Source organism: Sceloporus occidentalis, unplaced genomic scaffold, assembly GCF_023333645.1.
Source record: "Sceloporus occidentalis isolate IW3139 unplaced genomic scaffold, rSceOcc1.0.p SCAF_5, whole genome shotgun sequence".
In the NCBI taxonomy this organism is placed as follows: domain Eukaryota; kingdom Metazoa; phylum Chordata; class Lepidosauria; order Squamata; family Phrynosomatidae; genus Sceloporus; species Sceloporus occidentalis.
Window position 1 is genome coordinate 13,924,113 of NW_028316985.1, and position 27,983 is coordinate 13,952,095.

The 27,983-nt window shown below is 38.1% G+C and overlaps 1 protein-coding gene across 1 annotated transcript in view; it reads right to left on the reverse strand.

The window, feature by feature from the left end:
* AEBP2 (AE binding protein 2) overlaps window positions 1-27,983 on the reverse strand; it is a 44,247-nt gene that overhangs the window by 7,513 nt on the left and 8,751 nt on the right. The window contains exons 2-5 of the mRNA XM_089527642.1: window positions 18,001-18,208; window positions 11,888-11,995; window positions 9,369-9,555; window positions 1,972-2,096 (exon numbers count right to left, since the gene is read on the reverse strand). Of these exons, the coding sequence (XP_089383768.1) occupies window positions 1,972-2,096; window positions 9,369-9,555; window positions 11,888-11,995; window positions 18,001-18,208 (628 nt within the window). The remainder of the gene's footprint in view (window positions 1-1,971; window positions 2,097-9,368; window positions 9,556-11,887; window positions 11,996-18,000; window positions 18,209-27,983) is intronic.

A 27,983-nucleotide genomic window follows, 5' to 3' on the forward strand; every position in this document is an offset into this window, starting at 1 on the left:
CTGGAAGCCTTCAGAAACTGAATGGTTCCTATCCCTGCTATTATAGAGTACTATAAAAATAAAAAACTACTCTCTCAGCTTGATTTACCAAAGTTATACTCATGTTCAATCATTAAGGGTTTTTTTTGTGTTAACAGATAAAGAGTTAAAACTCTGAATTATGATCTCTACAGTTTGAAAACCCAAAAGTTTGATAAATTAGGCATCTTGGTCAAATTAAAAACACCCATGCAGCTTTCCCTAAGTCTTATTCAATTTTCTTGTGACCATGTTTGAGATCTTCTTTTCAACTCTTCTTTCCTTGTGAAAAACAGAAGAATGTTGATGAGGGGAGGGGGAAGAGCTGTAAAGCATAGGGAAAAGCTTAAAGGTCATGAGGGGCCAGCAATTAGGGCTCATCCTCCAACCAATAAAAAAGCATTCCTAGTTATTCTGTTATTGTACCCAGTGATGTATGATGGAAAATTTGTGACCACTATCTTTCCCCATAACATTTTCCACTTCTAAAAATGCATTTTTTCATAAAATTTGGTAGCTCGGTGAGTAGATGCAACAGCTGTCAAATCAGTTCTTGTCAAGTGTTCCAGGGGTCTCTTACACACCATAATATACTGGTAAAACATTAATAAAGGTAAAAGGTATAAGTAGGGTTCTGTGTGTGTGTGCTCATCTCCATTACTAAGCTGAAGAGCCACCATTGTCCGAAGACAACTCCAGTGGTCATGTGGCCAGCATGACTGCACCAAACACTGTTATCTTCCCACTGAAGTGGTAACTATTTAGTTACTTGTATTTGCATGCTTTCAAACTGCTAAGTTGGCAGAAGCTGGGACTAGTGACAAGAGCTCACCCCATCATGAAGCACATGGGTCTCGAACTGTCAACCTTCTGATATTCCAAACGTCAGAATTGGCATCTTAACCACTAAGCCACCACATCCCCTTAATTACATTAATACCAATCATTACATTACACTACATAAATACCAATCAATATATCATTAACTATCAATTTAAAAATGGTGAGGAAGTTAACAAGGGTTAACAGAAAAAGTACCTATGGACCTGGAAATTCTGAGGGCAATAACACAAGTTAGTAGCTTTATTTGCTTGTAATCTTCCTACTTGGAGGAGGTGGAAACCTTGATGACACCCTTTGAGAGAAATGCCATCTCAGGTTGCACTGCAATGTTGTCCTTATGTATATGGAGGCATATAGTCTACCTGTATGCTTTAAAGTTGTTAAACTACCAGTAAGATAGTCTTTATGGAGAGGGAAGTCATATTACAAGCTGTTATCAACACATCTCTTTGGAGGAAGATGGATCAACTCTCAGAAGAGAGCTCTAAAATGTTCCCAGCATTGGCTATAAATGAGCCCAGGACAAATAGTTGAGAGTGAAGCAGACACAATGAAGAACAGCAATTCTCTTACACAGAACAAACCATTAAATTTGTGCAACACAGATCATCAGAAAAGCCTGCTTCAGTCAAGAACAAAGATTACATATAAATAAATGCAGTTTTGCTGGCCTCTACTGGAAAACAAGAGAAATAACTCATAAAATTCTGATCTCACCATAATCCTCTCAGAAGTGCCAACATAGGATTGCATTTTGGTCAGGAATGTTGCAGTTCTATCTCAGAAAGCCTCACATTCCTACCAAGCCAAGGAACTATACAGATGACCTTGTGCCACACATTACCTTAGCCTAACCAACACAAAAAGTATTGCTGTGAGAAAAGAAGGGATAGGAGAGCCAAGGTTGCATAGTGCCTTGAGTTCCCTGGAGGAAGATCAGGATATGCAATTTTGGTAAAATGTTTTTACTACTATTCTTATGTAAAAATGAAACAGAAAAAGAAATCTGTAAATGCAATGAAGACATACAAGTAACAAAAAGAAGAGCAACTTCAAGAATCCTAGACTTCCTATTAGAACACAAGTCTATTAATAGTTAATAATACTTACAGTACTGTGGAATACAACACTGTGTCCTTTTCCTAAACTTTCTATGTGAGCAGAGAGATTAAAGCAAATGGCTCGATGTCGTATGGCATCCAGAGTTTGTGCATCAAAGAAGTCATGTGGTCTTGCTAAAAAGAAAGAAAAAGAATCTTCAATTCCAACAAGACTTCAAATTCTCAACATTCAATGGCCTTACTCTAAGGTTTTTCTTTTAGTGCATGTGTTAAAATCTATTTGAACCAGTTTTGTTGTAACTCCTCAAAACTTACTAAATAACCCTTCAGTTCACCTGTTTTTAGGCTACCAAGTGTTTTACCAAAAAATGAGAAAAGTGGCTGCAGGCAGCTCTCCTTCCCCAGCTGCTTTCACAGACTTTGAGTTTTCCATATACCTTGTGCTTTTCTGCCCTCTCCTCCTCAGCCTCCAGGAGCAGCAATTCACTTTTTAAATAGGTTGCAGGATAGCCCCGCACTATTTTATATTACAAAATACTAACATTTCCAATGCAGATGTTGATTTCCAGCCACTTCACAGTAACTGCCCACCACTTAGCAAAAGAGATTTGTTAAGTACATCTGTAGACTTGTGAGAAAGCAGTCATAATCCAAACTTACATAGCAACAACTATTGGTAAGGCAAAACTTCTCTAGGACAAAATAGTCAACTAAAGGTTTGTTTGCTACATATGCAAGGCTATGAAATAACTAAGTAATAGTAGACATAATGATTTAGAAAATCAGTAATTGAAACCCTCAGCACAAAAGAAATTTGCTCACATATGGATGTTGCCTATAAAATTGTATATTCATCAGCCAGAATGAATTTAATACTGCAGTTGCCTTTTAAAATTATAAACTGTAAACCGTAAATAATATATAGCCAATTTTTTTGGAGGGGGGATCTCTTTCTTAGGCAAAAGAAAACATTTATTTGATTATTTCAGCTTCGTACAATCCTCTTAATATAAATCAATCAGATTCTGTTTTCTAAGAAGAAAGGAAAATGTTATTGATTAGTCCCTAGGACCAATGCAATTTCCATAATAAAATAATATGTGTATAAAACAGAACAAAACTACATGGGCCAAGATTCTACATCAAGGACACATAACATTCCTATATTTACATGGAGTTATGTAGCTGTTACATAAAGCCATCTCATTAGTGAACTGTAACACTGTGCAACTAAATGCATCATGTACACATATAATGACACCATATGCATAGCTCTGCTTTCTTAACCTTCAACTAAAAAGTGGTTTTGCATGGAATAAAAATGTCAAACAGTTTTCAGAGGGCAACTTATGCATAAGTCACTAATAAGATACCAGTTCTACTCTATTCTCATCTCAAATTTTACTGGAAATAAAACATGATAACTGTGGGCCTGAACAGACAGGCCAAAATAAAGCTGCTTTGGGTCACTTTGGAGGTATGCTGTTTAAATGAAACACACATCTTAAGAGGCCAGAAGCTGTGCCAAAGCTGCAGTCCAGTCCTGAGGATTGGAGTGTGGCTTTGATGTGGCTTTTGGCCTCTTAGGACACATGCATCATTTAAACAGCATACTTCCAAAGTGACCCAAAGCAGCTTTATTTTGGCCTGTCTGTTCAGGCCCTGTATGTACAATTTATAGTGTATCAAGTTCCCTCACCTATAATGCTTTAAGTGTAGCAAAAGTTTTCTAATACATATTTTTGGTCATCTTGTAATTAAGTGATGACCAACAAGTTTATCCAGAGATAATGTTGTAGTCTGTTAGTTTTTCTTTGAATTTTGTTTTATTTACAAAAATACATTACATGTTCTATACAATCTCATATTACACACACCAAAGAGAAATGAACATAAAATTATCACTTGACAGTTATTTTCATAATAATACTAGTCTTATAACTTACAGTTTTAGTTGAAGTAGATTCAATATCCTTCTAGGACCGCAAACATTTTAGTTGTAAGTCTACGTGAATCAGTACAATTTGTTTGCATTTGGTATTAAACCAAGAGAGACCAAAGTGCAGCCCATAGGGCACATGAGGTCCTAATCCCCTTTTTACACCACTCAAAACCCACACCCCCAATATTTCTCAAGTGAAAAGATGCCTGGAAAAGGTTAGACACTGTTCCTGGCCCCTAAATGTGAGGGATATGCTTAGAACACTCCAGAAATGGCAATTAGAAGTCACTTTTAGTTGCAAATTTCAGTCAAAAATTGACCAGTTGCAAGTGAATGGGGCCCAAAATACAGCTGCTCAACCATATTAGATGATGATTTATGCATCATTATTACAGAAATGTTCTGGTAAATAAGATATAGTTAAATCTTGAAGTACATAAATCACTCGCAAACATTTAAGTTAAAATAATGCCTTAGTTTAGGATGAAATTTAGGTAAATTCCTAATACGTGTGTGTGTACACAATTCTGCCAACAATACATTTAATCTAAGATGTCTGGTAATTACCATCACTAGGAAAGTGAAAGTAATGGGCACATAAAAAGGAGAGCAAGCATTATTACATGGCCTGCAATATAGGTAAAACTGATCTTCAGTGTCCTAGCAGCACTTGTATGTGGAAAGAAACATTTTGCATGAGCCCCATTAGAAATATGGATTGGAAACATATTTCTAGTGCCGGTCAGAAACCAGATCATGTACCTCCAAACCTAAAAGGAACCTTATTAATGCTGTAACTTCTGCCTATAATTTTCATTCACACTATGCTAGTTTGCTTTATGTTGCTAAAAATTTAAATTACTATCAAATATTACAGCAAAAACTATACAGGGTTAAATTGCAACCAAGATTCGACTTATCAGGCTATCCAAATGTCTCAGGTTCACTTCAAACTACTCCCCAAACTATGGTTTGGAAGACCAGAAGGAAGCTACAAACTCAAACATCACAGCTGGTATGGCTTCATGTTCAGTTTAAAACTAACCACTGTTTGCAGAAGCAAGTGATTTCTATTTCTGTTTTTCAGGAACAGCAAGTGTTAAGTACTATTTGTCATTTTAGACATTATAGCTATAGCTCATGCTAAGTAGCAAACTGAAAGTGAAGCTTTAGAGATGTTCAGAAAGTGTAATGGTTAATGCAAATGTAACAGATCACACCAACAAACTAAGCCTTAGTGTATTAGAAACAGCAGATCTGAGAGTTCAGCTACAACTAAGAAAACATGGTTAACATTTTAAAAGAGTAAATATCCCATGAGACTGCTTAAACAATCAGCTGTGAGGGTATCTACAGCAAGACAAAAGAGAAAGCATGTTGATTTATCTATATATAACAGTTCTTTCATTGTCAATGCAAGCTTAAAACACAATAAAATATATCGGATCAGTTATTCACTTTAGCAATGGGAAAAGCTAAGTGGAAAACAGGGAATCAGTTTTTTGAAACCTAGATTTATACAGCTGAAAGAGACCACAAGGGCCATCCAGTCCAAACCCCTGCTATGCAGAAATACAAAATCAAAGCAGTCCTGACAGATGGCTATCAAGCTTTTGTTTTAAAAACTCCAAAGAAAGAGACTCCATCACTCTATGAGGCAGCATGTTCCAGTGTCAAACAACTTTTATTGTCAGGAGGTTCTTCCTAATATTTAGGTGGAATCTCGTTTTCCAGTAGCTTGCATCCACTGCTCCATGTCCTAGTCTCTGGAGCAGCAGAAAACCAGCTTGCTCCATCCTCAATATAACATATATACTGCTAATGTGAAACATTTGTAACTACCATTCTATGTAAAAAAACAGACTAAAAAAAACAACACTGAGCTTTTTTATGGCACAGGCGACTCACCAGGTGACTTTCATAGTTGCAAACTTAAATTAACCATCTAAGAGTGGGATGCTTATTTCCTTAATGCTGAATGCTAATGGTTTATATGGCCAGAAAATGCAACCATTTTGTGTAGAGTAATTCAAAGCAGGTATAATGAAATTAATTTGAAATACTGGGATAGTTTACCTTCTTAATGCACAACAGGACCAATGTATTAGTTACAATTAACAGGGAGATTCTAAAATGAAAAGAAGCCTATAGAAAATAAGATACAGCAAATTTGGGTCAGACAGTACTATCAAAATTAAAAAAGGAACTCCGGAAAATCAACATACTTTGCACTTTGCTGTTTTCAAATAATGAGTCCTGTAAAAGGTGTTTGAATTAATAGATGGATTCACCACCATACTTTATTTAGAGCAAGGTGGGCAAGAGATAGATCAGGATTTACTCTCTAGTTGATTTAAGGCAAAAGCTTTCCAACTTGCAGAAGCAAGAAGGGAAAAAGGACTTTGATCCTGTTTTAATCTAAATCAAGCTGTAAAGAAGGGAGAAAGGTGGGGAAAGGAGTTCACTTTCTGCTGCAGGACTTGAAACTCATTTATGAAACAGAATACAAATCCCTGGACTAAGAATGGACTCAATTTTGTTGCCTGCCCCCATCTGTTACCCAGTTTTACAGCTGACTCCAGTAATCAACCCCATGTTTCAGTAAAAAGCGAAACTGATTTCACAAGTCTTGGTTTAGAGTTGTGTGAAAGAAGAAAGGTGGGCTTGGCCATTCCCAAATTTGAGCTGTGTTCACTGAGCTATCTGAAGTTTGTTCCCGCCTCAAAGTGCAAAATCTAAACTCTACTACACAGTTCCCTAGATCTTTACCTTGATCTTAAACTGTGTACACTGTCTGACAGCAAAGGCAGCCATTGAAGAAGCAATAAACCATGATAAAATTTTCTCTTTGGATATTTCCTATTAAGTTTGGCCCTTTTTGGCAGACATTATATCTGCAGATATATATTTTTACACACAAAAAAAGCAAGCCTCAGTTGCAGTCAACTGGTATATCAAAATAACTGGTAATAGAATAGACTGCACATAACAGTAAACATGAGTTTTTAAAGAATGCATCATACATTACTGAAACTACAACTCGCAGCTGGACATGCTAATTTATTCCAGTTCGCTAACATATATGCTTACCATATATTCTCGACTATCAGTCGATGTCATGTATCAATCAAGGGCAGGTTTTGGGACCAAAATTAGGGATTCTGATATGACCTGTAGATAAGTCGAGGGTATCCCTTCCTCCCCCTCTTAAGTCCAGCCATCCCTTTGGAGAACATCCAGCCTCCCAAGCCGTTCCTCAGCCCAGCTGTCCCTTCTAGAGACAACCAGGCTGTGGAAGAGGCTGGGGGGGAGGAGCCTATTACCATACTGCTTCGTATATAAGTCGATCCAGGGTTTTGGGGTCAATTTGTGGACATAAATTTCTTGACTTATAGTTAAGTATATACAGTAACTGTCTCCTGGCCCAAGCACCACAAACTTGACAGAAACATCATTCACCCATGCTTCACCAGCATAATGGACCTACTTTTCTCCATGATGCTGATGCCCTGTAAAGCAGATGCAGAAGGAGGGAGCTGCAATTGTGGCAATAGTGTCACAATTATGACTATGGAGCTGAAGTACACTTGTCCCTTAACATTCGCTGGGGTTAGGGGCACAGGACCCCTGCGAATGTGGGAAAACTGCAAATAATAAAAACACAATATTTTTACCTGAGAGAACACCTCTCTAGAAATCTCTAGGTATTCCAGTGAAACTCTGTAGTCAACATCTGCCAGACATTGACCATAGAGCTGTGCTGGAGGAGTTACAAATGCCTAGAGTGGACTGTTCTCTCTAGGAATCTCTAGGTCCTTCAATGCGACTTTTGGTTAAAGTTGACCATAGAGTTGTGCTAGAAGACCTAGATATTCCTAGAGATAACATATTAATAAAATCCTTGAATAATCAAATTTGCAAAAGTCAAAGCTGCAAATGTGGAGGGATGAGTGTATATTACTAAATAGTAACTAAGATTATATACTTAATAAAGTCGCTGACAGAGAATACAGACCATCCTATCTATGGCACTAATCTGAAATGGCCAATTTACATGGAGAAGACTTCTTTTAAAGCTATAGCCAAGGAGTAACCAACACCCATGCACAATTCAGCTCACACCCTAACAACCTGTCATCTCAGACCAAGAGATATCATATGAAAGTGGACTTCCTGCTTGACCAAGACAACCCTGTCTTGCTGCAGACTCCCATCCCTATTTTACATAATTCAAGAGGATCTGTCAATCTTCATAAGCAACTCTGATGTGTGTGTATAGATGTTCAGGAGTCATATGTAGAGGGAGGAGGGAAATTATCCTGGTTGCAGCTGGGTTTTTTCTAGCCCTCCCCCACTGTTTTGATTGTCCTTTTATTTTTATTTTTTCATGCTCTATCTGCATCTACACATAAATAACAGTAACTGCCAGACAAAGCAGCACATTAGTTGAATCCAGAGACACGTTCATCAATTTTAATAGCTCATAAATAATGGATTCAAGTTCCCTTTGAAAGGTTTATAACTGCAAGCTTATAACTACAAATATTGCATAATCAAAATACTGGTGCTTTTATTACTGTTAGAACTATACAATGCGAACAAAAACATGTTGACAGAATGGACCAAATCAAATTATCTAAGAGCTGCAACACTCATGTGCCAATTGTATAAACAATTATAAGAGGCATTCTTAATGTCTACTTTCTAAAACAGTGTCTTCAAATTAGTCCTCCAAATAAGATAGTGTGAATATAAAATACATAGCCCCAAAAGAAAACTGCACTCAAATTTATTTATTAGAAGGAAGACTTGTAAATAAGACATTTCTTGCTAGGAACTGATATACATGTGTTGTTCAACACCAACCAACATGGGGCAGTGCAGGCACAATGCTGTGAAGGGCTTACCATCAACAACTTTCCCCACTCCTCCAAAACAAATTACCTCCTGCCCTTTTCTCACTAGTTTCACCCAAGGTTAAACTTTACACAAGTGCTGACATTATCCATTTCTAAAACATCATCAATTCTCAGCAGTGATTTAGAGGACTTCATTTGGCTCCAGATCTATAGAGGAGAATGGATTCAAATGCTATTGTATCTCCAACTTCCTATAACCTTGCAGATTCTTACAAACGATTTAAAACTGGTGGCAGAATGTACAGAACATGGCTATCATCCATAATGTAATAGCTATACTAGGAATCAACAGCTTTTGCAGGCCAAACATCATCTATTGTGTTGGCTGAGGAAAATCCATCAGAACTTTCCTGTAAGTTCAGTTTCAGATCTGCAGTTAAGGGCATGTCTACATGCTGCAGCTTTATTCTGGCTAAATACTTCAGTCTCCCCATATCTGCCACAGAATAAACCCAAAGATACAAGTGAGGGGATCTGCCAGGTACTGGCAAATAACTTTTGCCTAAAAATGAGAAAGCAGTCACAACAGGCAGTTTTTAAATTTATGAAGTATATTACAGAATAGGTAAAGTTGCATGTGCTTACGTAAAGAGCGCCTCCGTTTGTTCTTTAACTTCCGTCTTTTGTTCATTCCAGCTTTAGAAGGAGATTCCTCTTTTGCCTTTGGCTGATTGGTTACTTTTGAAGAATTCTGCTGGCTAAAGTGGGTTGGCACATGACGAGCAAGCCCACTCTGAGATGCAAAACTAGCATTGCACCCTCCAACAACACACTAAGCAAAAGAAGAAAATTTTCAGTTAAAACATCACTGTAACTCAAGGGAAGGAGCTTATTCAGATGCTCTCTTGCTCACTCTCCCTCTGTGTTTCTGTGTATGAGTTACAGAGTACAACAAATGCAACCTTATTCAAACTGCAAATTCACATTGAGTCAGTATTTATTTCAAACAGAATACAAATTCCAGATTAAAACAATTTCCCCTCTTTCTTAAAAAAATACAGTACCATCTATGAAATTCATGGATTCTCCATATGTTAACACATGATTTAAAGGTACTTACACATATAGACACACATTACATGTGGAACAATAGTGTAGAATGACAGTTCAAATCAAAGCTGACTTCCAAATGCTAGAACACTGAATTCATTTCAGTGATACTATGTGAACATCCAACTTGTTCTAACAGAAACAACATTAAATCTTATAAAGTGTATGAAACAGTTCTTTTGAATATTTCACAAAGGCTATTTCTAAGTATTCCATGCAGATAAATACTAAATACTTGTTCTCCAGGTTAAGGAACTGACTTTCAAAGAAACTATTATATTCTTTCACACATATCCTGGAGCAGTGTGTAATTACATGGGCCAAGTGTTCCAAACTACTAGTGTGGATCTTGTCCCAACATCAAATATGTAAATATTACCCAGAGCAGCATATGGGCAAAAAGAGTAAAAGATCTTCATCTCTTCATGCATATGATGTTGTTTGCTACCCTCAAATATCATTGAGCTACAGAGGATAAAAGTTCTGGGCTTACCTCTCACAAACTTCCACTTTTAAGTACATTTTACATGTCAATATTTCAAACAAATAGTAGACTTCAATTTAATTCAGATTTCACTCTTCTGATCAAGTTCTAAATTTAAAATGCAGATTAACCTAAAAGTTGATCAGATTACTGTGATGGCTGCAGCACTTGGGTTGGCTAAAACAGTAGCACCATGTTACTGTGCTGATAATGACTATGGTATGCACTAGTACTTATGACAGTAGAAAATGTTATTGCAAGGTAAGAACTTGAAATCCAAGGACTTTAAAATACCATTTTTCTACACACAACCTGTTTCATATGCAGGGCCAGATCACAGGTAGCACTGTAGAGCTTCAGCGCATGCATGAAATGTGGAGCCCAGAAAGATCTATAAACTCTGGTTACATTTTTTCAAAACTTGAGCCTGTAAAAAAGATATGTGCTCTACCTGACCCAAAGAGAACCAAGTTGCTAAAACTGAAGGTTAAAAAGTGACATACCATCTTCAAAACTGACTTATAAAAGAATATAAAAGAAAAGGAAATACAAAGGAAAGTTTTTAAAAGTACAGTAAGTAGGTATATTTCTTCCTGGTTAGAAACTGGAAAAGGGACTGCCAAGGAATACAAGGTGCTGTAGGCTGTACTTCAGAGGAAGGCAATGGCAAATCATCTCTGAATATTCCTTGTCCAAGAAAACACTATCAAATTCATGGGATTGCCGTAAATCAACAGGCAACCTGAAGGCACATACTATGACTACTATGTAGGCACACATGACAAATGTGTGCATATCTTGGCAATAATGGTGGCTCTGGCTTGTCACTGGAGGCCAAATGGAGGTGACTTTGAACAGTTTCAGCTGGTTTGCCAACTTGATGGATAAAATGCTCTGGTAACACTCCATCCAGACCTCTCTAGTGCGTTCTTTATGGGGCTGTGCCTGAAAATAATTCAGATGCGTGAACGAATGTACACTGCTAAAATATTAATAGGTGAAGCCAGATGGAATCATGTCACATCAGTTCTAAGGGGGTTATCTTGTTAACTATTTGCTTCTTTATCCTATTCAAGTTGCTAGTGTTCTACATGACATGGGATCCAAATAACCAAAGAATATCCCTGTAATGTTTACCTGCATCCATCTTATCAGAGTCTCTCCCCGCAGTTATCTTCTACTTATTAAGTGAAAAACCCTTCTTTTTAAGGAACATGTCCTGATTAGACAATACCCTAGAGAGTTGTGACTGATGCATTTTTTCCCATATACCCACAGGTTTAAAATTGTCAGTCTGCCCCATTGTATTTTCATTTCCTTTAATTCTGTTTTATTATATTTTAACTTTTTATTGTATCTGATGGTTGTATGACCCTTTCTGTTGTGTTTAGTACCACCTGCCTGTTTATACATTAGAGAGCGAGAGCGAGAGAGAGAGAGAGAGAGAGAGAACAACATAGAAGCAGTCATGAACAAATCAAATTTAATCGTGTTAAGTTAGAGGCATTGTTGGCCAGGAATTCTGGTGATCTGATGGAAGTTATCTATACTGTAATATAAGCTCTCTTACCTTAAAAGGTTTGTCACCACTGTGTGTAAGCATATGCCGCTGTAACCAACTCTGACTTGTCGATGGTGTATTGTAGACTTTGCAGCCTTTCCATAAGCAAACAAATACCTAGAAAGAGAGAGCATTGTGCTTAGGGTGGAGAGAATGCTCATCTATTGCATATTTTCAGTGGTAAAAACTGTGGTACATTCTTAGCTCAGCTAAGGAGACCCTCGAGTGAAGAGTGATACTGTTTTCTTTTATTATTTCTACCACTATAATTCAATTTTAACATACCAAAATAAGGCAGATTCTGTTAGGAAAAAAAATGCAAACCTTTGTTTTACACATTTCACAGTTGAAATGTGGCACTCACTGCTGACATCATGCCAGCAATAAGCAAATTCCTCTGTGAGGGTAATAATAATAATAATAATAATTTGTTTTATTTATATACCGCTATTCCAAAGATCATAGCGGTGAACAGCAAGTAAGCTAATTAGCAAGTAAGCTAATTTGCCCCCAACAGTCTGGGTACTCATTTTAGCGAACTCGGAAGGATGCAAGCCTGAGTCCTTATTATAACTGCATTATTGTTGCTTGATATTTAGTGTGTGTGTGTGTGTGTGTGTTTCCCCTTATAGCTAGAGTCGATTATTGTTAGCTGATTATATGCTATGTTATACTTTAACTATTATTATGTTATGTATTTTGTATTTTTTATACTTTCTTTTTATTTTAGTATTATATATTATGCATTTTGTAATTTGTATTTTTTTCATACTTTCTTCCTTTTTATTTTAGTATTATGATATGTTTGTATTTTGTTTTAATTTAATATTAGTTGAGTGGAGTTGTGCTGAGGTGGGGAGGGATTAATTATGACCCTTATTTATTTCTAATGTATTCTTTTGATATTGTTTGAATTGTGTCGTATTATATTGTACTCCTCTATTGTTGTAACCTGCCCAGATTCCATGTGATTGGGTGGGATATAATTACATTATTATTATTATTATTATTATTATGCAAATACCCTCACTTAATGGAAGAGATGAATTTCAGGTAAGTAATGAAAACAGAAATGAGCATCATATGGCAGAGAATCCCCAGAGTTTACAGATACTTGTAAAGTTCCTGTTTAAAAGGTTAACAGCTGCAATCCAAGGAACTGATCCAGAGCACAGTGTTAGAGAAATGTTTCTGGGAAAGAATGGTTACTATGACAATAAGGGTATAACTGTTGTGGAGGGAAGATGAAATGGAAATGAATGGTAGACGTTCACACTGGAAAAACTGACAAATGCTGTTAAGGATCACCACTCGAATGAGCAAATACTATAAAGATGGCCAAGTTATGGAACTCATGGCCAGAGAACTCTGTGAAGAATCAAAAACATAGGAAGGCATGCTGAAATTATTCAGTATGTTCAGCACACAGAGACCCAGTACTGATTATTAGGGACAAACAAAATAATGTACCAATAGTAACCATTTCACTTGAAGATGCTAGGGTGGAAACAATCTATGGACAGATACCACTAGCACAAATTTACTGTACCATCCCCCCCCCCCCCGAAAGTACTTGTAAACCTGTTGGTTGATCTGACCACATATGGCATTTTCTACTTTCTTAATAGCACGATATATTAGAGACAGCTGGAAGACAAATTAATAAATAATTTAAAGGAACTGCTCTTTTCCTTCTTTTACGCTTTCTTTGACTCATCACATGATCTGTGACTAGCTAGCATTTTTAATGTGTGGTACCTCTCATCTGCTGTCTACCTGTTGGCCAACATTATGCAATCTTGCATCATAAAGAAACTTCCTAATGTGTTTTTCAATTTAGTTTTCCTCATGTGCTAGGATGTTAAAAACATACGTCGCCCAGGAGTGCCAAAGTTACAGAACAAAAATCTAAACAGCCAGTGCAAACAGTAGCAAAAACTACTTTAAAAGGAGCACAACCAGTTTCAAAACAGAATCAACAATTCCAGGTTCTGCTTCTGTTTACATCCCTTTATCTCATGTTCTTGTTTTTTGAGAAGTTTGGAAATTATCCCACAAGTCTTCTGCTCATATTGGAAGGGGAGGTGATGGCTAACTCCTTTCAAGCATAAACAGAATTCAGCAAGGGAGCAAAGCCTATATTTGCTGCCTTCTGCAACTGTGGCTACAACATACTCCTTTGGCTGAGAAGTATAAGCCCATAAGGAATCTATAGACCACATGAAACAGTAACTATCATCATTGTTATATGAACTGCACAAGAAAAAGCCAACAAATGGGAAATGAATGCAAGTCACCAGCAGGCGGTACTTGTTGCCTCCTTCTCCCCCACATTCCAGCAAATTGTCACAATTTTCTCAAATGCACTGCCATTCTGTATAACTGTTGTATAGTCCAAACACAGATTGCAACCTTCTCGATGAAATTACAAGTGCTCACTTTTTTAACATTAAGGGACCACATGGTGAAAGTCATTCAACACCTGGAAATCACCATGATTAGGATTTGACATGAATTAGAAGTTTGTGCGCACCATACATCATTTAACAAATACAGTATGTAAGAACGCTCAAAGGCCAGGCATAGATTTTTAGAAAACACTTTTGGAAACCTGCATGAACTGAATACCGTAAATACCCCTGTATATCAACCTCCTGTATAAGTAGAGGAAAAGTTTCAAGGTCAAAATCATGGATAAGTTGAGGGTAAAACTTAGGGGGCTATAACAAAGGATGGAAAGGGGAAAATACCACTTCCATCCCTCCTTCTCTGGACCATTCCTGACCACCTAACACCAATTCCAAGGTGCTGGAGGAAAGGTTTTAACATCAGATTGAGAAGGGAAGCAAGTGGAGTTGAAAGGGGTGTTTCTTTGATGGAAAGAGAAGGCTTGCAAATGGGGTTAGGAAGGAAAGGAAGTGGTGTTAAATGGAGTTTTTTTCCCTAGAAAGAGCAGCTGTACAGATTGGACTGGGGAGGGAAGCAAGTGGAGTTAAATAGGGAATTTCTTCCCTGGGAAGAGAAGCCTTGCAGATTTGACTGGGACCTCTTTCACACAGACACACATACAGAGAGAGACACAGAGAGAGAAAACATGTTTTGCTTGCTTGTTTCAGGCAGCGCTGGAAGAAATGGTGCTACGTGCCACAAGGAGCAATGGTGTGTGCGCCTGTGGCACGCGAGTGTGGCACGCGAGTGCTGCCGCCATCACACCACCACAAGCATGAGCCACATTACTTCTAATGGGGCTCAAGCATAGGCAGAATTTCTTTTATGCGGGGGGAGGGTCCGGAACAGATCCCCGCGTAAAAGAAGGGACCACTGTAGGGTTGTAGGGTCGATTTTGGGGCATAAATTTCTTGACCTATAGTTGAGTATATACTGTACTATGGAGTAAAAATGTAAACTCAAAATATAATGCATACAAATTCAATTTATTATATGAATTGTGTGATCTAATTTGTAATGGCTCACAAAAAAAGGTTGTATAGCCCTCAAATGGCACTTCCCAAAGTAAAGTATTAAGATGTATGTGGGTATGTTGCCTTGGGACTGCAAAACTGAAGGCAAGCACATGCTAGCCCGGTGGTTCCCAAACTTTGGTCCTCCAGGTGTTCTGGACTTCAGGTCCCAGAAGCTGTAGCCAACTTGGCCAACAGTCACCAGAAATGGAGACAGCTGTAGGGAGCTTGTTTTCCCTTCCTTCCCTGAAAAAAACGCTCCACTTCAATATGCACTCTTTGACACTTGCAGAGCTGAAGGGGAATGGGCTCTGGCTGCTAAGAGCTGCTGAATAAGCATGTGTACCTGAGACTATTTAATGTCAAGACTAAATTGTCTTGTTATGCTCTTCCCTCCCCGTTACTTCTGCAGTATTTCTATAAGGCTGTGAGCTGACAGGCAGGGGTTGCCTTGGCTTTTAATTCTCTGTACTGTATCTGGAATATATTTATTGCCCCTCAACTCATCAGGGCTTCCAAGGAAATTCACATCAGATAGAAGCATTCTATAAAAACAGATCAAAACTTTTAAAAGCCAACCTTCAATTCCAAAAGCCAGCTCTTAAACTGGGTTTAAGGATCAAAGAGCATTTGGAACAACATCATGTTGGCCAACTGCCAGAGGCCCAATGGAGATGAAGTCAGCCTGACTTCCATCTGGAGCGGGTTCTGCAACTGAGTTGCTGTTACACACAGTCTTGACTTTCTGTATCCAGTAATATAATGAGAGCACTGAACATGGCATTAGTAAAATATGTAAAATGAATATTGCCTGCTGAAATACGAGTCCAATGAGGTATCACTCTGAGAACTGGTTTAGCTAATATATATTTGTTCCTTAATAACAAATACATGAGCCAAAACGCTCATTGATGTAACTTTTCTTAAAACACTGTTCTTAAAATTAAACTGTAAGCATTAAAATGCATGCAAGTAAGTTGAACAACTCATATTATTTAGTTCTAAAGTGACACTCTGGTCTACTAGGATAAGGTTTAACCAATGTCAGTAAGAAATGGATTTATCTTTTTCTAAAGTTTCAACAAGTGCCACCACCACTCCCTTTAGTTTGCAGCATTGTAGTTATGTAGGGCAGGTAGTGGAGCAATGGATAATATCCTGCACAACGTGTTTTTTCTTCATTGCATAAAGCGGCAGGTTCATTCATCAGATTAACAAAACCTAGAGCATGGGCATGTACAAGGAGGTAACAGTAGAAACAAAAGAGTGTCTCACTTAAACACACGTAAATCTCTCAATCGTTTCTGACAAAAAATATTTCTCTAAAGTAATACTCTCAGGATGCTACATTTTAAGATTGCTTAGTACTAATTATGAGACATGGAAGCAAGTAAGGATCAGTATTATTTAACAATATAAAGGACTTTGTGTTCTTAGAGTAAACATTATTATATGAGATCTGAAGGAAACAAATACTGTGCTATCAGTTCAAATAAAATATGCTATAATAGGTAGCAGATATTAACTTTTATACATTTCTAGTTTTGTAAAAGCTTACTCTGAAATAAGGCCATTCATCACAAAGTCACAGCTTCAGAGCTCATTTGATAGTCACTAAGAGACTCATCTCCACATTTAATACAGCACAAATATTACTCAACTTGGAGAACATGTGGCTATTTTATTATCTGTTCTATATATATTGTACACACATTTTACACTGTGATCTTCTGCTTGTGGGAAGTGGCTTCTTGTCTATTCCCAGGTCCAGTAAAGATTCTTTGTGCTATCTTCAAACTCTCCATAACTTTTCTCTCTACACATAGTTGCACTCTTATGTCCTGACACTTGTAACTTCTGCCTGTCCAATTTAGCACCCTCAAGTCTCTGTTCTTCCTTCCTCATTGCCCCTAACTTCTGGTAATAACCCTCAAAATGCCTTGGAGTCACCTCTTCCTTCTGGCTCACCTTCCTCATGCAGCTTCTAAAGCAACCCTGTGGTTCCAATATCCTGTTGTAGCTAACCCTGATTAACTGAATGTGGACAATAACTGTAATTTTCACTTTTCATCATCTTCTATAGTGTGTACATGTTGTCTATTTTAGGCACCTGGTTTTGAACATTAATTTGGCTAACTCAGGGTGGGCAGGCTCTGAAGCTGATTTTTTCTCCTCCTCTGGAGCTCCAGAGGACAGTGTCATTTCAGCTACCATTTTAGGTGACCAGTAGTAACAACACATCACTTCCAGTTGCCTCCTGGGCTAGCTTGGAGATGGCTTTTGAATGTTTTAGGATGGGGAGCCTACTGAAACAATTTGTTATGGTGCCACAAAAGGATTTCTTACCATTCAAAGATGCTTTTTCAACTGAAAGTCCACTTCTTTGGCTAAGTTTCTTTGGGGAAGTATCACAACTTTGAGGGTGTTAGTAGCGGTCCCAAGAGCCACACTGGGACACACATACACCAAAAAAGGCTGCATGTGGCTCAATTCCCATCCCTGGTCTAAATATATTTTAATTATTCCAACAATTATACATGTAGTAGAGTAAGGCAGCTCTTATCAGTAAAGATTTTGACATTTAATTTAGCAGCAGCAGTAGTTTATTTTCAACATACATAATGCAGATACCATAGAACAACAATAAGTAAATCAACAAACCCCTCCTCGCTGGCCATCTACATGTATGGAGCGAATGTGATCAGCGAGATCTGGGCTGGAGTTGAAGCAAGCATGGCACTGGTCCCAACAGCAGTTATAAGCAATACTTTTTGCAGATGAAGCAGTAACTCCTTGTCCATTCATCATAACTGGAGTTGACCGTCCACTGGAAATTGTGCTGTCTACATCCATTATGGTACTGCTTATGCTACAATAAAAGGTGAAGAGGAAATTATTAATAATCAGCCTTCTTATATTTCCAGTAAAGGTATCAATTTCAAATAAAGGTTTACTGTAACTTCACTGACAATGCCCAAATTCCAACATTTGCTGCAACTTAACAAGTGTGACTGATGCACACATATCAGGAGGCAAACACTGGTCAACTTTAAATTCGGTTCTGATTTAATACAGGCCAAAACTAATGAAAGAACTCGTGTCTGAAACCGTTTTTTATAATGTTGAACATAGAATAATTTTACATAATGATAATAATACATTTTATTTCTTTTCTGCCTCTCCTCGAGGTGGGGTACAGCATGTTAAAAGACTCAGCCTGCACAGGATAATACTACGTGTCAAATTTCAGACAATACTTTGTGCAGAAAAGTATAGGACAACTTTCCATCCGAGTAAAAAAAGACTACAGTATGTGAACTCCCTCTTTATTCGTTCTCTATGTATGGTTCCTATCATTTAAAAAATTACTAATCTAGAAAACAACCAGCCATCTTATCCCAACCAAGTTTACGTGGGAAAATATCATGAGAAACCATTATAAACATGAGATATACATATTTTTCTCCAGCAATGGATATTCTGCTAAAATGGTTGCTAATTTTATTCTCATAATACTTTTCATTAAATTATCTGGAATATTTGCTAAGCAAAATGGTCTGTAATTACCTAAATCTTCTTTCTCATTTTTTTCAGTAACTCTAACTATATTTCTTAATTTGTTTTATAAAGAAAATGTGTTTTGCGCAATATTTGGGGATCTGAGTTTTTATATATACACCAGGACCATCTAAAATCCTTCTTTATTCACCAACCATGGAATCCTCCTGCAGTTAGAACTGGCATATACAAGTCAAAATGGTCCCTTAGGCTACCCAACCTTTTGCAGGCCTCCTTTGAGTTAAGCAATTCCCCCAACGTTTAAGGAAACGCTGACACAGGTGGTAGGGACCCCACGTCCCTCCACCTTTTTGAGTAACAAGCTACTCAGATGCAAACAGATACTTATGAAATATATTTGTTAATCACTTTTCAACCCACCACTTTATTTTGTAATAGATTCTATACCAGCCAGCAATCTGATAGCTGCATTTTCCACATGGATTTCATAGGGCTCACTGCAGTATTCTAATTAAGTGGTAATTAAGGTGTGGATCATGTGGACAATCTGATGAAAGAGAGGCAGCTTGTGTACCAGACAATGTGGGAAAAAGTACAGTACTCTCAGCTACATCAGTCTCCGAGGAACAATGATGTGTCCAAGCAAACAATGTGGTCCTTCAGAGGAAGCAATACCAGTACAAGCTGCAAGCATAATAATACCCAAGGCATACTAATACACATGTTGTGCTTAAAACTGGTATACTTGTTATCACATTGTTAATGATGACAAAATCTTTGGTCAAGAACTTAGCCAGTACAAGCTACAATCACTCAAAGGCTTGGGTGCAAATCTTCTAATAATGTACACTCAATTTCATTTCTCCCTAGAAGAAAACTATATGTAAATTCGAAAATACTCCTAATTAATTCCCCCCCAAAAGAAAGTTAAAATAAATCTATAGATAAGTATCAAATAATTCTTTGTTCAAATATATTTTTTCCAACACCAAAAAAATCTTAGGTTTAAAGGAAACTTAACTATTTTGTTGTTGTTCTTGTGTGCCTTCAAGTCATTTCTGACTTACAGTGATCCTATTATGGGGTTTTCTTGGAAAGATTTGTTCGGGGATTTGTTCGTATCTTCCTCTGAGGCTGAGAGAGTATGACCTACCCAAGGTCACCCAGTAGGTTTCTATGGCTGAGCAGAAATTTGAATCCTGTTCTCCAGACTGATTGGACAATCCAATGCTCAAACCACTACAATGCACATCGGCACTTTAACTATACACAGGCCTGGAATAAAAAAAAAACCTTTTTCCATACTGAATTTGTTTTTAATGTAATTTTGGGCACTGAATTAAAAAAAACAATTAAAATGTCATACCACACACAGTTTTTTCACAAATCCATTATTTTATTAATTCAGATCTTACTTAGTCTTGATTAAGTGTGGATGCTGATGTTCCAGTGGTTTTGAACAGATTTTTGTGTTTCATATCAGCGAACTAAAGCATTCTGAAAACTTTAATCCCTTTCTTATTCTTTGCAGGATGATTTCATGCAATGACATATTACAAGATAGAAATGTCAAAGCATGTTGTGATAAAACTATATGTGATGGAGCAAATCCAAGGCCATTTGTCAATTTAGAATGCCAAATTCCTATAAAACCAGAATTCTATTTTTTTTAAACTTTTTATGACCTTCAATTTTGGAGGCAGTGCTATTTTAGCTTCTAATACAGGCATTCATTTTAACAAGCACTTCTTTAAGTAACAAACCATCACTTTGGATGCTTAAGATGATATGTTTATGACATGAGTCTAAACAGTAAGTGCTACTACATAGGGCTTCTTTCCAAAACTCATTCAGGATTGTACTGTATGAAGAACTACTGTCTTTCCCAGCCTCTTTCCTCTCCTCATTTGTTTATTTAACATTGTAAGCCTCTCAGCAGAGCTTTATAAATTTGAATTAAATTTGTAAAATGTTTTATATTGTATAGTGCATACAAATCAAATAGCTGTAACCTGTGTCATATGGGTGGTAGTGTGTTGGGGGGGGGGGGGGGCAAACTATTCCAGTACTGCAAACACTGCTGAATGCAATGGATTCAAAGCTAGCCTTTTCTGAACAAAGGTCTCTGAAGACCTCCAATTGGATGGTGAAATCTATCATTTTTGTCTCTTCCCACATTTAATTGGTTTTTAATCTCACATTTCTTCTATCATTTTTATAAAGAAATGGGTGAATTCCAAGAAGCTCTTAACAAAAAAAGAGAAACAAAATTGGCAATCATCCTGAATTATTGTGACTTTAATTGTCATTTCACATCATTAAAACACATACTCCTAAGCACACAGAGTTCAGGCCTCCATGGGAGCTGGTTTCATCATTATTTCTTGTAATCCCTTTTGGTAAGTTTAATGAATAGTCCTGCTACCTAAAAATGCACTGGTAGTACCTTCATTAAAACTGGAAGGGCAAACTCAGCCAGTAATGGCATACAAAGCCTGAACTGTAGCTTTTGTTAACTAGGTGCTGCTAGGAAAGCGCAAAGAAAATATTATGGAACAAAAATGTACAGGAACCCTGAGCAACTTAAGATACTTTTGTTCTGCTGTAAAAACTGCCCTCCTGAAGAGTTTGACTAGGGCTACCTTTCCTCAGGCACTATTCAGATCTAACAGATGGACCATTACACCAGTGGCCTTGGAGGTCAACAGGAAGGCTAGATGTGATCAATAGGAGCTTATTTAGGAAATGCAAATCCCACACTATGAACGCATACAACTGTTTGGTAACAAGAACACTAGCTTGCCAGTTTAGAGAAGATAAATACAGACAACTACCATGTGTGGGTTTTTTTTAAATAGAAGAGTTTAAGTATATTTTAAAAACTAGGATTTATAAAACATCAGAAACTTGCAAATGAGTGTTAAGAATGCTCAATAAGTACACTTCCCAGTCCAACTCCAGGCATATTCTAATTGCACTATGCTCCCCACGCAGATCTCTGGAAAGCAGAAGGAGGTTCAACTACTCCAATTTTTGGTTTAATGATGTCTACTAGCAGGGAGTATGTTTCTTCAAGAGTACACTTTCCTTAGGGGGAATTACTGAATATTATGTTATTTTGCATTTCCACTGAAATCACTGTCCCCTATGCATAGGATAAGAATGAGCTTGAAGGACTCAAAGAAATGTACCCAGAGAAAATTGCCATTTGAGAGTCAGTGTGGCATAGTGGTTTGAGCATTGGACTTGGATTCTACAGACCAGTGTTCAAATCCAGGCTCCACCATGAAACCTGCTAGGTAACCTTGGGCAAATCAGACACTCTCAGCCTCAAAGGAAGGAAAAGGCAACCCTCCCTCTGAACAAATCTTGCCGATAAAACCTGTGATAGGGTTGTCATAAGTTGGAAAGAACTTGAAGGCACACATCAAAAAACACTAATGGACATTCTTTTACTCATCAACGACAATTTCCTGGTTTCCAGTAAGAAAAAGTAGTGGCTGCTCTCACTTTTGGAGACCATCCTAATTTGCTAATGCATTGCAGTGATTCAGCATCCAGTATCAAATGCACCACTACCTAAAAAAAAAAAAAAGGGGGGGGGGGAGTACATCAAGGTTTGCAGACTTTAGGTGACTCTTTGTCATTTTATTGCCAGCTGTATAGAAATTCACATTCTAAGAATTTTTACCTTTTTAAAGGGTTGGAACCAGGGACTTGTTTCTTAAGTTATAAGTACTATTGCATTTTCACTGCTTCAATAAAAAAGGGCAACAAGCCACTTTTATTCTGAAGTTAAAACAGGGTACATATTTTATTTATTTATCTATTTCTTTATTTATTTCATTTGTACGCCGCCTTTCTCCCAGAAGGGACTCAAAGACATAAGAAAATGTTTAAGATGTTTGCTCAAATGTCACTCCACTAATTCGCACAAAGAAGGTAGAAGAAAGAATATTTTCCTAGTCAACAGAGAGACATTTATGACCTATAATAAATTGAACTTCTCATGGTAATTTCACATGGCAAAAAGAATGCTGTCCAAAAAAGGATCAAATGGCTCAACTCTTTTAATAAATGTCTCCCCAGAGGCATCCAGTCTGTTTTCCAGAAACACAGGATTGGGGGGGGGGGTGTATTGGGTAATTGATATCTCCTCTCTGCATTTACCAGAGAAGCACTCAAGGTTACTAACATCATCACACTATCAAAACTTGAACACAGAAATAGTGTTACAGAAATTTAAAATATTACTCAGCTTGAAGGAGTAAATTAATTAATAGCCCACCTGAACAAACCTGTTTTCACCTGATGGCAGGAAGTAAAAATGGAGGGGTCAAGCAAACTTCCTTCAAGAGTGACAGAGAAAAGGCACTCCATGCATCCAGACTAAATTAGCATCTGCACACATCAAGATGCAGACTAGTGCTTTCCCATCAGATCTTGGGATTCAGGCAAGTGGCCTTTCAAATCCCTTGAATCAAAGTTACTTAGCACTTTACAAGCAACAACCAACATTATAAACTGCCCCCCACATACTAGGAATCAATACTACTTACTATATTCATGCATGCTCCCATGAGAACACTAGCTGCTGCAATTAGGATGAGGTGAAGTTTCTGAAAGCATTTCAAAATCAAAATTGCCCCTGTTCATGGCCACTATGCAACATTATCAAAGCAAGGACAGGCTCAAAAGAGCATGCAAAGTATGAACCTTACCTTTCAAGGGGCCTTGCTGCCTCAAGAACAAACTGAAATCCCACATCAGGAGAAGCAAACCCCTATCCCCAGATTCTACAACACAGGAGCACCCTAGTCTTGTTTAGATTACATCTCAATTGGTTAGCCTTCATATAACTCAGTGTTTCCCAAACGTTGGTCCTCCAGGTGTCTGGACTCTCAGAAGCCCTAGCCAGGTCAACAATCAGGAATTCTGGGAGATGACGTCCAAAAGGTCTGGAGAACCAAAGTTTGGGAATCACTGATGTAACCCATTAGTACTAGTTAGTACTAGTTCAGGACATCCACGGGTTCCCTGAAAATAGATAGAAAATAGAGAGGGCTGTATTTGTTTACTGACAACACAGCCATAATCTAAAAGCAACCTCTTCCAGCAGTTATGAATAGAATTTAAAAATACAGGACAAGATCGGAGATGTGGGATGGAAAACTTTCTAAATTCCCATTTTGCTATGTAAATCTGTCCATAAAACATATCTGTCCAAAGCAAATATTTATCTAAGTTAATCCATAGTTGTCTGGACTATTGCACTGCAGTCAATCATGGCTGCTGGCCTAAATACTAGAAATGAATCTCTATAATTAACTTCCAAGGTGTCAAGCACTGGCAAACCCTAGTACTCAGGCTGCCTATGGGGAAACTGAAGAATAAGACAACCTCTTTTTGTTCACAAAACAGCTGGTTTCTGGCTAGTTCTAGACCAGAATCACATGAATCCTTTAGTGAAACACAATGTTCAGCTAGTCATACTGAATTAGATTTTTCTCAACTTGAAATGGCATTGGTAACCAGCACAGAGTATCAGTGAGCAAGTGTTATAGCTATATTTCAGCAAAATAAAGGAAAACTGTTGATGCAAGATATATCATACACGGTTCTTTCAGTATGTGACCTAACAAAATAATATTCATTTGGGTTTAGTCATTTCTTTTTTAAATATTCCACTTATATGCCATGTTTACATTACAAATATTCCAATAAAATAACTCCATAAAGCTCTGTGTGTGTGAATATTACTGTATTTTCTGGCATATAAGACTACTTTTTAACCCAGGAAAATCTTCTCAAAAGTCGGGAGTCATTTTATACACCGGGTGTCGTCTTATAGGATGGGTGCTGAAACCTCCGAGCCGGAGTGGAGAATCTGTGGTTGCCGCATATGGTGGGGAGAGCTCAAAAATGGCCACGGCCGCATCCCCTCCATGTGTGGTGACCGTATGAAAGCAGCAAGGGCGGCGCTGTATAAGTACGGTAGAAGAAAATCTTAGAGACAGGGAGGGCTGGGCAGGCAGGGAGAGCTGACCAATCCAAGCAGGCTTTGTATACAACAAGTTTTCCTGCTAAGTACCTGCATGTCATAAGCATTTGAATTAAAATTACCATATTGAAATAAAATCTGATGGGTTTTTTAAAAAAAAATTATTTGGTGTGCATTGGAAGAGGGGTAGTCTTATATGGCGAGTATATCCCAAACTCTATATTTTAACTGGAAAAGTTGGGGGGTCGTCTTATATGCTGGAAAATACGGTACATTTAAACCAAAAGTGCTAACCAAATACCATTAATTGGAGCTTGGAAAAATCTCTGGAAGGTTTTCAGTTCTACTTTTTGTAGAAAACACACATCACTGGATGAAACAAAATCTTGTCAGACATAATAATCTAAAGGCTAAAGTGTCAAGCAAAACTCCTCCAACACTATCTTCTCAAACCACACTATCAGGAAAAGATCTGAACCAATTAAAAAGATATTACCCTCAAGACCCATCCTACCAAGTAAGCCAGAGTTATATGGGGGGGGGGGGGGACTCTCAAAGGCTGACTGCCAAGGCTCAAGCTCTACAGTTCATGAATACTAGGGCACTGCTTCTCAAATCCTCTAATGCGATGGACTGCAAATGTTTTTCTCTAATGTTCCATCAGAGAAATAATAAACTGTGGACTTCACCACAATTTCTCCATTGTTTCTTAAAAACTCTCCATGGACCAGCTGCTGAATATTTACATACCAAGACTGGTCCAGAGACCACCTCTCAGCAGCACTGTGCTCAACACAGCTCAAATGATCACCTAAAACTTGAAAAATCAGAAAGCAATCCAAACTGAGCTTAGGGAAGAATTCTCCCTTACAAAATTGCACTAGGACATTGTCTAAGCCTGACAGAGAATCTCTCTGTCAGAGGCCTGTTACAGACTGCCAAAATAAAGCTGCTTTGGGTCCCTTTGGAGGTATGCTGTTTAAATGATGCATGCATCCTAAGAATCCAGAAGCTGCACCAAAGCTGCACTCCAGTGCTTAGGAATGGAGTGTGGCTTTGGCGCGACCTCCAGACTCTTAGGACTCAAGCATCATTTAAATAGCATACCTCCAAAGAGACCCGAAGCAGCTTTATTTTGGCAGTCTGTAACAGGCCAGAGGTGAACAATTTGTGTTCTTCTGCTGCAATTCCAATCAGCCCTGGTCAGCATAGTCATTTAAAAGGGATGATGGAAGCTGCATTTCATTAAAATCAAGAAGGCACAAGTTACCCACCTCTGCTTTATATACTCTGTACATGCAAGTGACTATAAGCAAGGCTGGAGCAAAACTGCTTACTAGTTTCACAGGCTGTTGTTCATTGCTTATAATTAGAAAATACAAAAATTTCAAATTTAGCTGTCCCAGGTCAGTCAAACACACAAGAAATTTAACCTCAGGGACTTCACAATTCCTTCTCTTCCTCAAGCTGAGGCCAGCAGGTATACTGAGCCTTGGCCCATAAGGTAGCATACATTGTATGTTTTAAAATGCATCTGTGTATGCATGTACATGTGTGTGTGCACACACGTTCACCTTCAAGCCTCCTGTCTACATATGTTGACCCCATTAAATCTACAGGTTTTTCTTCAGCAAGGAATACTCAGAGGTGGTTTGTCAGTTCCTTCTGAAATATAGGCCTGGTACAGACTGCCACAAAGCGGCGGCCTGGGGCCAATTTTAGGGCTCGGGACTGCGGAGCGACCACACGCTTTCAAGCCCTACAGCATGGCGACACAGCCATCATGGTGCCCTCCCATCCACATGGGGGCTGGCATGATGAAAGTGCGGCTGCACAGTGCAGCACCATGCTTGCGTCATCGACATGCAACAGTGCGCCAATAGCACACTCGTGGAACCTGCTTTCAGCGGGTTCTTTTTGCTGTGGAGGGAGGCCGCATGGTTTGGCTGCTGCCTCCCTCAGTAGCAAAAATGGGTGGCTCCGGCACACCCATTCAGGGCAGTCTGTCGAGCCCCATTGTCTACAGAATCTTGTATTTGATGGCAGTCTCCCATTTAAGTACTAACCAGGTTTGCCCCTGCTTAGCTATCTAACCTTATTTCCAGGTGGAACTCAAGAAAGCTAAGGAATAAAATTTCTTCACGTAATACATGAACAAAAGTCATTCAACATGTTTCAGCAAACTTTTTATCTAAAACTAACAATGTGCAAATGTGAAATGAAAACAACCAGATCAGGTAAGTCTTGCAAACAAGAACATTTTGAACATTCTAGGGCTCACATTAAGTCTTCTTGCAAAATACAAAAACACACCTGTCATGAGCAAAGCAAGGAAATTATCATGTAAACCCTGACCTAATAAAACTGACCTCCAAAATTCTAAATGAAAGAATGGCTAACAAAGTAAAATACCGGGAACAGTGCTGTAAGACTGAAATGACAAAATTTTAAAGTATTGAGTATTGAGTATTGAGTAAATGGTCTGCAGCTGTCTACTACTGTGCCACCATTATCTTATTCACAGCAGAATACAATACATTTTGACCTGCTTTGTATGCTACTGTTAAGTTCAATAAAGTATAAAACTTGTTTTTCAGGTATTCTACAAGCATGTTTCAAAAATGTATCACCAAAAAGCCCCTAAATTTCTAACCATCTGTTCATACACACAGAGCTATAGACTAGAAGTGTTTATGCCTTACAACTGAAGAGAACAGATCACTCTCAGTTTCCATCAGATTACGGATTGTTGCTATGTTTTGATTAATCTGTCTGCATCATTCAAAATGAGACCTTAACCATCATAAAATGAACATAGAATGAAAGAACTGGAAGAGACCACAAGGGCCATCTAGTGCAATGCCTTGCCTTCCTGCATCAGTGCCTCCCTCCCTCCACTTCCCCAAGGTATACATTTATAATCTAAGCAAACTATCAAAGGACTAAGCTATCTTTGAGATGTGCTCCTCTGTTTCAACAGTGGGAGCAATACACTGTGGGATGATGTGGGAGAGGAACATTCTTCTGTAGCACCGATTCTGGAATATTCTCCTCCTCACAAAGGCCCACACTGATATCATTCAGGCACCAAGTAAAAACTTGGCCTTTGAGGCATGACTGATTT